Source organism: Macaca mulatta, chromosome 12 (assembly GCF_049350105.2).
Source record: "Macaca mulatta isolate MMU2019108-1 chromosome 12, T2T-MMU8v2.0, whole genome shotgun sequence".
In the NCBI taxonomy this organism is placed as follows: domain Eukaryota; kingdom Metazoa; phylum Chordata; class Mammalia; order Primates; family Cercopithecidae; genus Macaca; species Macaca mulatta.
This window is the reverse complement of record NC_133417.1, coordinates 87,701,548-87,716,338: the sequence shown is the minus strand read 5'-3', so window position 1 is coordinate 87,716,338 and position 14,791 is coordinate 87,701,548. Positions and strand designations below refer to the sequence as shown.

Genomic DNA, 14,791 nt, shown 5'->3' with positions numbered 1-14,791 from the left:
AATATTTACTATTTTATTTACTGCCTAAAGTATTTCTCAACTAACAAGTGTAGGAAACATTTATAGGTAGTAATGTAAGTACCCTATGAGCTCAGTGACAAAACTGTGAATTACAGACAGTTGGGAGATGGGGACCATGTCTTAGATTCCTTTTGTACACTCCTCGGTGTCCAGTGTGGTGATATGCACATAACCAGTACATTTTAGTAAATATTCCAAGTAAGACTTCTTTAGGCATTCCATTTTGGGATTCCTGTAGAAACAAGCCAAATTTGTAGAACTTCTAGGCTTTAAACATTTGAGAATGAAAGGCTCTTGCCTTTACTGATCATAATTCAAAAAGCTGGTGTTAAGTGTGAGAAGTGGTGACTGTTCCATATATGCCCATAGGCATACAGCAGAATCCAGACAGAGTTGAGTATACAGTAGAGAAAAAGATGGGAGAATATGAAGAACAAAGTCTATTTTAATATTAATTACGGCAAAAATAACCTTTATGAGGAAATACTGGTGAGCAGGATAAAGTGATATTGAAAAGAAAAAAAAGAAAACTCTTCCAAACACAATAAAGCATATTCTAACAGGTTTTTGAAAAAATTGCAAGCCTTTTAATTCATTGACATCTTTTGATTGATTGGAATTTTTACCATTCTGTACACTCCGAATATAACTAAACAACTACATGTTACTGACAAATTTGTGATTCTCTGAGTCTAAACAACATAGAAACTAAAAGATCCCTTTCCTAGATTTATATACTTGATTTTCTTATAAAAATAACTTCAGTTATTATGTCAATATTTATCTGAAAAAGGCAGCCCTCTGGCAGTAAACTAGTAACTGGAATAACTACAGTATCATTATGAGCTACAGTAAAACAACCCTGTAAAGTAATTTTTCCTATTTGAATGATAAATAGACTGGACAGGAGTGAAAAACCAAAACTATGAAAGAAAAACCCAATGTAAATAAAGGATACAGGTCAAAACAAAGTTCAGAAGGCAAATATGTAAATATTAGATGCCTCAAAAATCAACTATCAGTGGGAAAACTTCTATGAAAGCAATTTCAGAAAATACATGAACACATATATCTTTAATATACAGAACTCTAAATACTTGATAACATATTTAGGATACTCTACAATGCCCAGTTAATTGCTATAATTTTTTTCCCTCAGGTTTTCCTGGATGATACAGCAATCTACAGAATTTGTGCACTTACTGTTGCTCAAATTTGTATACTTACTGTGTGCACATATACTGCTGCACTGTTTCTCAGCTGTGAAAAATTAAAAACATTTTTTCAACCTTTGAGAAGGAAAGAAAACAATGAAGAATCTCTTCATAATAATATAGCATAACAGGGTATGTTTACTGTGCCACATCATGAGTGTTTTTAAAACATAATATAAATATATAGTCAGGGATAGCATTTTTAGGAGAACAAGTGACCAAAAACCAAGTTACCTCTTTTCAGGCCAGCCAAAAAACGTGAAGGGAAAGTGCGCTTTATACAACTTAGACATTTATGTAGATAATAGCACAGCAGACTCATGTTCAAGCCAGCCACCTGAAACATAAGTCCGTAGAGAGGGACAGCAATCTATAGTCCATGGACTGAATCTGGCCTACTTTTGTATGGCTCTGAGCTAAGAATGGTTTTTATATTTTTTAAAGAGTTAAAAGCAAATAACAGAGAAGAATACATGATGACTCCATTCTTGTTCTCATGTGTGAACCATATAGCCTGCAAAGTCTAAAATATTTATAATCCGGCCCTTTACAGAAAAAGTTTGCGGACCCTTCTTTTATACCAGTGCTGTAGATAATTCTGGCAGTACAACTGCAAGTCTAAGATAATGTTCATTCATTCCCATCATAAACGTAACATTCTAAATAGGTGTCTTCTGATGTCATCTGTCAGAATTTCTTTTAAATTTTTTCTTCATCTTCAACATTATCAAAGTTCATCCTATAATAATAATGTAAAGGCAATAGAGAAAGGAGAAAGTATGAGTTTGCAATGTTAAAAATAAGGTAAAACACCACAAACTAACCAACACTTTATTTTCAGAAATACTCAATATTCTTGTTTAATGGATCATGACATGAAATATACTTTGCCAAAACATAACAATAAAAAAGAAAAGAGTATCTCCTAGTTCTCACCTGCCCACAGCAGATATTACTAACTATATAGGTTTACATAATTTCAAGCATATTCAGTAAGCTCTTTAACTTAATTTCAGGTATGATATTCTAGATTATGACAATTTTTAAATTTCAAATATTTAACACGATAAAAGTTATACCTCTCAAAATATCTTGAGAAAATATGGTAAAACACTAGAAAAATATGTTTGTTCTGTGGAACCAAGAAAATACAGAATCATAACTCTTTCCTATTTCAGATTTGTACAAATTTCAGATTGGTAAAGAATATTCTTGAAGTAGGTTATTGTAAGGCTTTGTCTATTGGGGTCTGCAGTTTGAACTGGATTACAGTAGAACCTATAGTCTAATATGGTGCTATAAAGCCAGACTTCTCTATCCCTTTCCAGAGGCTGAGCTATTTTGTCCTCCTTTCGCCTCACAGGGAAAGAATCCAAGATATCTCATGTGATTGTATTAAATTCCATTTTAAAAGCACTACAACATTCATAGACTCTTTGTTCTGTTTTTAAGTATGACCTACAGTAACATGGATTTGAAAAAGGTAAAACTGAACTGCCTTCTGAAGAGTAACAGGAAAAAGGTTGTGCTGCTTCTTGACAGATTAAAGATTCAAAGAGGGGCCAGGAGAAATATGGGTTTCAATACATTCTGATTACACCAAGAACAAAAGAAAATTTGCTATCCAAAACGTGTTATGAGGCTCCAGTATATTTATTCCTAACAACTCAATGCTTTATTTACGTTTGAACAAAATTTAAATAATTTATGGCTATAGTCACTATTTTTTTTTACGCTTTGTTGAGATATATTTCACATACTATAAAATTCCCACATTTAAAGGAGTTTAGTGGTTTTTGGCATATTCAGAGTTGTCCAACTGTCACTGCAATCTAATTTTAAAATATTTTCCGTATTCCCAAAATAAACTCCTTACTACCCATTAGCAGTTACCCAATTTGTGCTCTTTTCTATTCCACTCCACTTCAGCCCCAAGCAATCATTAATCTACGTTCTGTCTCTACGGATTATTCTAGATATTTTACATCAATAGTATTATATAATATTTGGTCTTTGTGACTGGCTTCATTCACTAAATATTTTCCAAAGTTCATCCACGTTGTAGCATAGATCAGTACTTCATTCCTTTTATGGCTGAAAATATTCTATTGTATGGATACACCACATTTCGTTTATCTGTTAGTTGACAGACATTTGGTTTCGTTCTTTTTCGCTATTATGAATACCACTAAAATTTTTGTATACATGTTTTTGCATGGACCACAGTCACTATTTTTTGTTAAGTGGTTTTACTTGTCCAAATTTCTAAAAGCACTTCAGTGTCTAGGCTACATTTTGATTGTCCTATTTCCCAAAGTAGAATTTTTAGCTATCTTACTATTTTTTGATGCCTCATTTTGCTTGCCTCTGGATACATGTAATGTATAGGAAAAATAAATTTTGCTAACTTTTGCCAAAGTCAACTCTAGGCTTAGTCCATACCTTATTCCTCTTGCCTTGATTTTGAAGAGTTTCCAATTTTTCATTTATTAAGGCAGCGATTGCTTTTGCATCTCTGGTATTTATCTGCTCTTCTTGAAAATTTCTCTAAAATTAAAAACACTTGTTATCTTTTAAGTATTTAATCAAAACATAACAATTCCACCTAAGAAACTTGATTAAATATGCTTTCAAGTTCTTTTGTTCCAAAACTTGAAGTGTTTGAAATTCAAATTTCTTCTCTTCAAGGAAATAATGCTGCAAAAACAGTTAACCCATAATGTACCTAAAATAAATATTAATAATAGTGTCATGGAAACATGAAACTGTTCTTTGTTAAAAAAAAAAAAATGCATCACTGACTCCAAAAGCCCCAAAACATCAAAACTGTGCCAGAACACATGTTCCTGGAGAAAGTGTGAGAGGGCATTCCAAGATGGCCAAGTAGGAACAGCTCTGGTCTGCAGCTCCCAGTGTGATTGATGCAGAAGACAGGTGATTTCTGCATTTCCAACTGAGGTACCTGGTTCATCTCACTGGGACTGGTTGGACAGTGGGTGAAGCCCATAGAGGGTGAGCTGAAGTGGGCTTGGGGTGGGGGGTGTTGTCTCACAAGGGAAGTGCAAGGGGTTGGGGGATTTCCCTTTCCTAGCCAAGGGAAGCCATGACAGACGACCTGGAAAAACGGGACCCTCCCGCCCAAATACTGCACTTTTCCCAAGGTCTTAGCAATAGGCAGACAAGGAGATTCTCTCCTGCACCTGGCTTGGCGGGTCCTGCGCCTAGCTTGGCGGGTCCCACGCCCATGAAGCCTTGCTCACTGCTAGCGCAGCAGTCTGAGATAGAACTGCGAGGCAGTAGCCTAGCTGGGGGAGGGGCATCCACCATTGCTGAGGCTTGAGTAGGTAAACAAAGCAGCCGGGGAAGCTCCAACTGGGCAGAGCCCACTGCAGCTCAACAAGGCCTATTGCATCTAGACTCCACCTCTGTGGTCAGGGCATAGCTGAACAAAAGGCAGCAGATAACTTCTGCAGACTTAAATGTCCCTGTCTGATAGCTCTGAAGAGAGCAGTGGTTCTCCCAGCACGGCGTTTGAGCTCTGAGAATGGACAGACTACCTCTTCAAGTGGGTCCCTGACCCCTGTGTAACCCAACTGGGAGATACCTCCCAGTAGGGGCCAACAGACACCTCACATAGGCGGCTGCCCCTCTGGGACAAAGCTTCTGGAGGAAGGAGCAGGCAGCAATATTTGCTGTTCTGCAGCCTCTGCTGGTGATACCCAGGCAAACAGGGTCTGGAGTGGACCTCCAGCAAACTCCAACAGACCTGCAGTTGAGGGACCTGACTTAGAAGGAAAACTAACAAAGAGAAAGGAATATCATCAACATCAACAAAAAGGTCATCTACACTAAAACCCCATCTGTAGGTCACCAACATCAAAGACCAAAGGTAGATAAAACCACAAAGATGGGGAGAAACCAGGGCTGAAAAGCTAAACATTCTAAAAATCAGAGCGCCTCTTCTCCTTCAAAGGATCACAGCTTCTTGCTGGCAATGGAACAAAACTGGATGGAGAATGACTTTGATGAGTTGACAGAAGTAGGCTTTAGAAGGTCGGTAATAACAAACTTCTCTGAGCTAAAGGAGAATGTTTGAACCCATTGCAAGGAAGCTAAAAACCTTGAAAAAAGATTAGATGAACGGCTAACTAGAATAAACAGCATAGAGAAGAGCTTAAACGACTTGATGGAGTTGAAAATCAAGGCACGAGAACTTCATAATGCATGCACAAGCTTCAACAGCCGATTCGAGCAAGTGGAAGAAAGGGTATCAGTGATTGAAGATCAAATTAATGAAATAAAGCAAAAAGACAAGGTTAGAGAAAAGAGAGTAAAAAGAAATGAACAAAGCCTCCAAGAAATATGGGACTATGTGAAAAGACCAAATCTACATTTGATTAGTGTACCTGAAAGTGATGGGGAGAATGGCACCAAGGTGGAAAACACTCTTCAGGATATTATCCTCAACCTAGCAAGGCAGGCCAACATTCAAATTTGGGAAAAACAGAGAACACCACAAAGATACTCCTCAAGACGAGCAACCCCAAGACACGTAATTATCAGATCCACCAACGTTGAAATGAAGGAAAAAATGTTAAGGGCAGGCAGAGAGAAAGGTCGAGTTACCCTCAAAGGGAAGCCCATCAGACTAATAGCAGATCTCTCGGCAGAAACCCTACAAGCCAGAAGAGAGTGGGGACCAATATTTAACAATCTTAAAAGAATTTTCAACCCAGAATTTCATATCCAGCCAAACTAAGCTCCATAAGTGAAAGAGAAATATAATCCTTTACAGACAAGCAAATGCTGATGTTGTCACCACCAGGTCTGCCTCACAAGAGCTCCTGAAGGAAGCACTAAACTTAGAAAGAAACAACTGGTACCAGTCACTGCAAAAACATGCCAAATGGTAAAGACCATCGATGTTATGAAGAAACTGCACCACTTAACAGGCAAAATAACCAGCTAATATCATAGTGACAGGATCAAATTCACACATAACAATATTAACCTTAAACGTAAATGGGCTAAACGCCCCAATTAAAAGACACAGGCTGGAAAATTGGATAGAGTCAGGACCCATCAGTGTGCTGTATTCAGGAGACCCATTTCACGTGCAAAGATGCACATAGGCTCAAAATAAAGGGATGGAGGAAGATCTACTAAGCAAATGGAAAGCCAAAAAAAAAAAAAAAAAAAAAAGCAGGGTTGCAATCCTAGTCTCTGATAAAACATAGTTTAAACCAACAAAGATCAAAAGAGACAAGGTCATTACATAATGGTAAAGAGATCAAGTCCACAAGAAGAGATAATGATCCTAAATATATATGCACCAAAATTAATAAAGCAAGTCCTTAGAGACCTACAAAGAGACTTAGACTCCCACACAATAATAAGGGGAGACTTTAACACCCCACTGTCAATATTAGATCAATGAGACAGAAGGTTAACAAGGATAACCAGGACTTGAACTCAGCTCTGCAACAAGCAGACCTAATAGACATCTAGATAACTCACCTCCCCAAATCAACAGAATATACATTCTTCTCAGCACCACATTGCACTTATTCTAAAATTGACCATATAACTGGAAGTAAAGCACTCCTCAGCAAATGTAAAAGAACAGAGATCACAACAAATTGTCTCTCAGACCACAGTGCAATCAAATGAGAACTCAGGATTAAGAAACTCACTCAAAACTGCAATTACATGGAAACTGAACAACTTGCTCCTGAATGACTACTGGGTAAATAACGAAATCAAGGCAGGAATAAAGATGTTCTTTGAAACCAATGAGAACAAAGAAACAACGTACCAGAATCTCTGGGATGCAGCTAAAGCAGTGTTTAGAGGGACATTTATAGCACTAAATGCCCACAGGAGAAATGAGGAAAGATCTAAAATCGACACCCTAACATCACAATTAAAAGAACTAGAGAAGCAAGAGCAAACAAATTCAAAAGCTAGCAGAAGGCAAGAAATAACTAAGATCAGAGCAGAAATGAGACAGAGACACAAAAAACCCTTCAAAAACAAAACAAACAAACAAACAAAATCAATGAATCCAGGAGCTGATTTTTTGAAAAGATCAACAAAATTGATAGGCCGCAAACAAGCCTAATAAACAAGAAAAGAGAGAAGAATCAAATAGACGCAATAAAAAATGACAGAGGGGATATTACCACTGAACCCACAGAAATACAAACTACCATCAGAGAATACTATAAACAGCTCTATGCAAATAAACTTGAAAATCTAGAAGAAACGGAAAAATTTCTGGACACATACACCCTCCCAAAACTAAACCAGGAAGAAGCTGAATTTCTGAATAGACCAATAACAGGCTCTGAAATTGAGGCAATAATTAATAGCCTACCAATCAAAAAAAGTCCAAGACCAGAAGGATTCACAGCTAAATTCTACCAGAGGTACAAGGAGGAGCTGGTACCATTCCTTCTGAAACTATTCCAATCAACAGAAAAAGAGGGAATCTGCCCTAACTCATTTTGAGGCCAACATCATCCTGATACCAAAGGCTGGCAGAGACAAAACAAAAAAAGGGAATTTTATACCAATATCCCCGATGAACATCGATGCGAAAATTCTCTATAAAACACTGGCAAACCAAATCCAGCAGCACATCAAAAAGCTTATCCACTACAATCAAGTCAGCTTCATACCTGGGATGCAAGGCTGGTTCAACATACGCAAATCAATAAATGTAATCCATCATATAAACAAAACCAAAGACAAAAACCACATGATTATCTCAATAGATGCAGAAAAGGCCTTCAAAAAAATTCAACAGCCCTTCATGCTAAAAACTCTCAATAAACTAGGTATTGATGGAACGTATCTCAAAATAATAGATATTTATGACAAACCCACAAAAGCTGGAAGCATGCCTTTTGAAAACCGGCACAAGACAAGGATGCCCTCTTTCACCACTCCTTATGTACTGGAAGTTCTAGCCAGGGCAATCAGGCAAGAGAAAGAAATAAAGGGTATTCAATTAGGAAATGAGGAAATCAAATTGTCCCTGTTTGCAGATGACATGATTGTGTATTTGGAAGACACCATTATCTCAGCCCAAAATCTCCTTAAGCTGATAAGCAACTTCAGCAAAGTCTCAGGATACAAAATCAATGTGCAAGAATCACAAGCATTCCTATACACCATTAACAAAAAAACACAGAGCCAAATCATGAGTGAACTCCCATTCACACTTGCTACAAAGAGAATAAAACACCTAGGAAACCAACTTACAAGGGATGGGAAGGACCTCTTCAAGGAGAACTACAAACCACTGCTCAACAAAATAAAAGAAATGAAATAAAAGAGGACACAAACAAATGGAAGAATATTCCATGCTCCTGGATAGGAAGAATCAATAGCATGAAAATGGTCATACTGCCCAAAGTAATTTATAGATTCAATGCCATCCCCATCAAGAAAATGACTTTCTTCACAGAATTGGAAAAAACTACTGTAAAGTTCATATGGAACCAAAAAAGAGTCCGCATTGCCGAGACAATCCCAAGCAAAAAGAACAAAGCTGGAGGCATCATGCTACCTTTCTTCAAACTATACTACAAGGCTACAGTAATCAAAACAGCATGGTACTGGTACCAAAACAGAGATATAGACCAATAGAACAGAACAGAGGCCTCAGAAATAACACCACACATCTACAACCATCTGATCTTTGACAAACCTGACAAAAACAAGCAATGGGGAAAGGATACCCTATTTAATAAATGGTGCTGGGAAAACTGGCTAGCCATATGCAGAAAGCTGAAACTGGATCCCTTCCTTACACCTTATACAAAAATTAATTCAAGATCGATTAAAGACTTAAACGTAAGACCTAAAACCATAAAAACCCTAGAAGAAAACCTAGGCAATACCATTCAGGACATAGGCATGGGAAAGGACTTCAAGACTAAAACAACAAAAGCAAAGACAACAAAAGCCAAAATAGACAAATGGGATCTAATTAAACAAAAGAGCTTCTGCACGGCCAAAGAAACTATGATCAGAGTGAAGAGGCAACTTACAGAATAGGAGAAAATTTTTGCAATATACCCATTTGACAAAGCGCTAATATCCAGAATCTACAAAGAACTCAAATTTACAATTAAAAAAACTCCATCAAAAAGTGGGCAAAGGATATGAACAGACACTTCTCAAAAGAAGACATCTATACAGCCAACAGACACATGAAAAAATGCTCATCATCACTGGTCATCAGAGAAATGCAAATCAAAACCACAATGAGATACCATCTCACACCAGTTAGAATGGCAATCATTAAAAAGTCAGGAAACAACAGATGTTGGACAGGATGTGGAGAAATAGGAACGCTTTTACATTGTTGGTGGGAGTGTAAAGTAGTTCAACCATTGTGGAAGACAGTGTGGTGATTCCTCAAGGATCTAGAACTAGAACTACCATCTGACCCAGCAATCCCATTACTGGGTATATACCCAAAGTATTATAAATCATGCTACTATAGATACATGCACACGTATGTTTACTGCAGCAGTATTCACAATAGCAAAGACTTGGAACCAACCCAAAAGTACATCAATGATAGACTGGATTAAGATAATGTGGCACACATACACCATGGAATACTACGCAGCCATAAATAAACGATGAGTTCATGTCCTTTACAGGGACGTGAATGTAGCCGGAAACCATCATTCTCAGCAAACTATCACAAGGACAGAAAACCAAACACTGCATGTTCTCACTCACAGGTGGGAATTGAACAATGAGATCACTTGGACACAGGGCAGGGAACATCATATAATGGGGCCTGTCGGGGGGCTGGAGGCTGGGGGCTGGGGGCTGGGGGAGGGATAGCATTAGGAGAGATACCTAATGTAAATGATGAGTTGATGGGTGCAGCAAACCAACATGGCGCATGCATACCTATCAAACCTGCACATTGTGCAGATGTACCCTAGAACTTAAATTAAAACAAAAACAAACCAAAGATGTTCCCAGAGGACTGAACTCATTCCACTCTAATACAGTCATAAGCACTGCCAACCATGACCAACAATAATGGAAGGCAACATATATCTCCTAGTTTTCATCTGCGCACAGCAGGAAGGTGACTGAAAAGCAGGGAAGGAACAGGTCAATATAACCTGACCTGCTTATTTGCTTCTGGGGCCACCTGTTGTCTTAATCTTGGTGTGAACCCTAATCTCCAACTACATGCTAGGATTTTGTTTTGTGTGTCAACTGCCCACCTGGATTCTTAAACAACAGTTTCATTTGACACTCTACTCCAACCATTATTCTGCTTTGGTCTTCCTGTCTGGCCTCAATGGCTGAATGCCACCCTTGTCTTTCAATTTGGACAGGGATGTTTGGTTCCTAACTTTGTCCCCTAGACTTCTCTGGACACATGGCAACATCTTTTCAAACAGCTCTGTCTATGGTATGGTTAACTCTTGTGACTGATCATCAAATTGATGCTTCTCTGATATTATCTGAAGAAGACTCCTATTTATGTCACCCATCTCTCAGCTGTTTTGAAAACTGAGAAACAGAGCTGTTGATTCAAAGAAATGAAGACTCAGGCTCTGGTATAAGCTGCCTCTCACCTCCATCAAGTTCTGCTTGCTCTAGATTGTTCTAAAGACAGAGACAGATTATTGACGAATCAAAAACATTCACTGAAAAATCTAGATGTGTGGCAATTCTAGATTTCTGAAATTCATCATCCAATTTCTTAATTTAGCCCTACTCATCTTAAAATATCACTACCAATAAATAACATCAGATCTAAACCTAATTCTCCCTCAAAATGTGGGGGGGCGCACGGCAACATATTCAAACTTACGTACATGGCATTTGAGGTCGGGGCATGGAAAAACACTGGGGCACTGTGTGTATGTTATTTGTGCATAAGAATGAAACTCCTTGACCCTGAAAACAGGACAGGGAGCGGAGGGTGTGGTGTGATAAGGAATGCTGAAAACAGCCTCCTGAGAACGCAGTTTGAGCGCTTTTACAAGGTCACGGGTGTCTCACGACCGGACCTCAAAAAAGCCATCTAGTGGATGTTTGTGGTTTAACAAGCCCTTTCAATAAATACTTGGTGGATGGATGCTGGGGCGGGCTCCCCCTCGGCTGGAATTGTCTGAGAACTCATTCTTGGTGTTCAGTGCAAGCTGTAAGCGCTGCATAAAAAGCATGAAAATATTTGAAATTATGTATTTTTAATGTTTTAACAGAAAACATGAGTGGATGGCAAATACTTTATCATTCTTTCCTCCCCACAAAGTAAGCTCATTACTTTGAAACTTACTTACTAAAAAGTATACTGAATAGAAATATAGTAAGGAAATATTATTCCAAGCAGCAGTGTGTATTATAGAGTATTCTTAGTGACCTCAACAGTCACCATAACCTTTCACAGGAAGTAGAAAATTACCTTGAATTCCAGCACCAAAGATAATAATAATACTTTTTTTGTCTCTTTCTAGTATTTTTTCTATTAATTAGTATAAAAATATTAAGGCAATTGAATCTGTATCAACCATGAGACAAAAAAACCTTTTAAGAACGCTTGGTATACACGTAAATTTTAAAAACTTGTATCAGTAATATGTAATAATATAAAAAAAATGACAGGAAGCAGAAAATAGAAAAAAACATTACTCAGACTAAAACACATCTTTTGAGCTTGGCCTACTAAGGGAAGGAAGAGAGGAAAGTCTGGACATACCTTTGCTCTTTCATAGAAATAAAATTTAACAGTTGGATAGGCTCTGATACCAGCTTTCTGGCATGTCTGAGCGTAAGCCTGACAGTCTACTTTTCCGGCTTTCACTTTTCCTTTAATCATCTGAAAAAGAAAAATATGGTTTGTCATTTTGTTTGGCATAAACTATTTTGGCAACAAAAAAGCAATAGGATATAAAACATTTTGCATCTAAGAATTTATTTAAAAAACTTTAATTCTTCCAACTCAAACAAGATTATTTCCACATTATCCCTTTAAGCCCCTATTCACCTAGCACCACCTCTCCAACAGCAAATAAACCCTCCTTTGCCTTATCAAGAAAACTGAGTGGCTTTATCCTGAAATGTCTCAACTTCCTGCCACCCACAACTGGCACATCATACCATAAATGTGTTTCTATCTTTTTCTCCTTTCACTGGGGGTGTGCTGTGGTAGGACTCTTTGGGGACTGTTTGTCTTGTGAAGGCTGACTACTCCATCTGTATTCTCCAGTCCCTCCCTGTCAGAATGCATATTCTCCAGTGAAGATGTATATAATCACGAAAGGATTCCTTCCTGGATTACAGCTCCTCTGCCATCGTGCTTCTCATGCTCTCTCTTTTTTTCCTGAGCAGCAGTCTACTCTTTCACTGCTTCCCCACTGTCTGCTTATTTGGCAACATTTTAGTCTGGCTTCTGTGCTTACTGCTCCCTCCACTGAAACTGCTGTAAGTTCACCAGTGACCGCTTGACCAAACTGGGCACTTTTTGATCTTATTGGGCAACTGATGTTTACTGCTGACCACTCTTTTTTTTTTTTTTTTTAAAACAACTGGTAATCAATTTATTAAAATAGTTGACTTAAGCATCTACAATGGTGACTTCCACCTCAACTCCTGGCTCAATATTGATGGAAGTAATCTGCTTAACAATCTCAGAAGGACTGTGCGAGGCTGACCACTCCTTTCTTATTTCTTTTTTAGCATTTATCACTACTCTCTCTTGGCTTTCTTACCCCTCTGACTGTTCTTCCTTTTTCCAGCATGAGGATCTGCTTTACCTGCCCCTCAAGTTATTAGCGTTCCATCTTTGATCAACAATCTTTTCACTGTGAACAGTTGCCCAGGGTGGTTTTCCGTATCTATATGCTAATGTACCCCAATCACTCTCTTCGATTTCATAGCTAACTACAAACTGGCCTGCTTTGGGTGAATGCTGCATAAGCACCCAAACACAGGATGTCCCCTGAACCCACTCTTCCTCCTGTCCTATTCATTCACTTCAAGCCAGAAATTAGGCTTATCCAGACTCCTCTCTATCCTTCATCTATCACATTCAATACTATTTATTCTCATCTCTCTTTTGTATTTGTCCCCTTCTTTCTATCATCACTGCCCTAATCCTGGTTAAAGTTATCACCTCTCACTTTAGGACAATTAAAACATCTTTGCTGCCTCTAGTTTCGTCCCCAAGGCAGGGGTATACTAATATGCAGACTAACTTTTGTTAGGGCACAAGCATGTAGGCAGACACACACACACACACACATACTTGCATACTGAAAGTAAGAAAAATGTAGGAATGTTATTTTCGTAAGTTTCTATGTCATTTACAAAATGTTTGTGTATGTGCTTACTTGTATTTCCAATTACTTATGAGATGGCACCATATTGTTTTTGGTGCTCTAAACATATTTCTCTGGCATCACTGACACTCTTCTGCCCATGTTCCACCTTCATTCTAATTTTACTGTAGCAACTATCTTGTATTACTTATATTTCCATTTTCTCTTTTCACTAGATTAAAATCTCCTTAAAGACATGGAATTTCTTCCTTTTCATCTTCCTTTTCTTTCATCTGGAGTTATATGGCCCTACTACTTAGCATAATTGCTTTTCACTTGGTACTTAAAATTTGTTGAATGAGTGGTCTTTTTCATGTTTAAATAATTTTCTACTAGATATAATACAGAGTTGCACTACAAAGTTTATAATTAAGTACAGTTTTTAGCACATGAGAAATGAAGTAAAACACAATTATTACAGAAGGAAGCATAAGAAGATTAGAAAAAATGGAAAGAATAAACCTCTTATCTGATGCACCAGCTAATAACAAAAATAATCTTTCATAGCTAGTAAGACCTTTAAAATCCCTCTGCTAAAAAATTCCCATGGTCTGGGATGCTAAGCTTTAGTGTGAACTGGTGGAACTGGCACTGACTTTCTCATTCTAGTTGAATGTTTTATACCAACACTAGTGGCAAGAGTTCCTTGAGTTATGGAGGCAAGAAAGCTATCAATCTGGATTAGGTCACTAATAAGACTGTTATGACAGAAAGAAACACTAAAAACTGACTACATTGAGGGTACATATTCAGTTTACTTTTATATAAGCATTTACTGAGTTAGGCCCTGGGGATATAAAAATAAATAAAACATGGACTTTGCCCTCAGGAAGAGACAGTCATTTTCAAAGGAAGATGGACAATGCTATATCGAAAAAAAAAACCAAACCAAAACCAACCAACCAACCAAAACCCAAAATTGCTACAACTAAATATTTCCATTAGTATTCAGCTCCTTTTATTTCCGGTCAAATTTAAAATCTTTCAAGTGATAATAAATAAATAATTAATATGCATTGTATCAGTACACTGATAACATATCCAGGTGACAATGATTAACTGAGAAGGGCAGAGAATAGAGCAGTGCCATCAGAGCTAAGTTTTGTAGGAAGAGGAGAAAAAATACAGATGACCAAGGTAAGGACAGAGCATTTTAGAGAGAGGGGGTGGCATGTAAATAAGGATACA

General features: G+C 37.7%; 1 protein-coding gene across 4 annotated transcripts in view; it reads right to left on the bottom strand.

Moving 5' to 3' along the window:
* Positions 1-448: 448 nt before the first annotated feature.
* DNAJC10 (DnaJ heat shock protein family (Hsp40) member C10) overlaps positions 449-14,791 on the bottom strand; it is a 54,579-nt gene continuing 40,236 nt past the window's right edge. For 3 of the 4 annotated variants that reach the window (XM_077956440.1, XM_015110489.3, XM_028830535.2), the window contains exons 22-24: positions 11,983-12,102; positions 3,678-3,782; positions 449-1,974 (exon numbers count right to left, since the gene is read on the bottom strand). In XM_077956440.1, coding sequence (XP_077812566.1) covers positions 1,963-1,974; positions 3,678-3,782; positions 11,983-12,102 — 237 coding nt within the window. In that variant the 3' untranslated portion in view covers positions 449-1,962. 4 annotated transcript variants of the gene reach the window in all.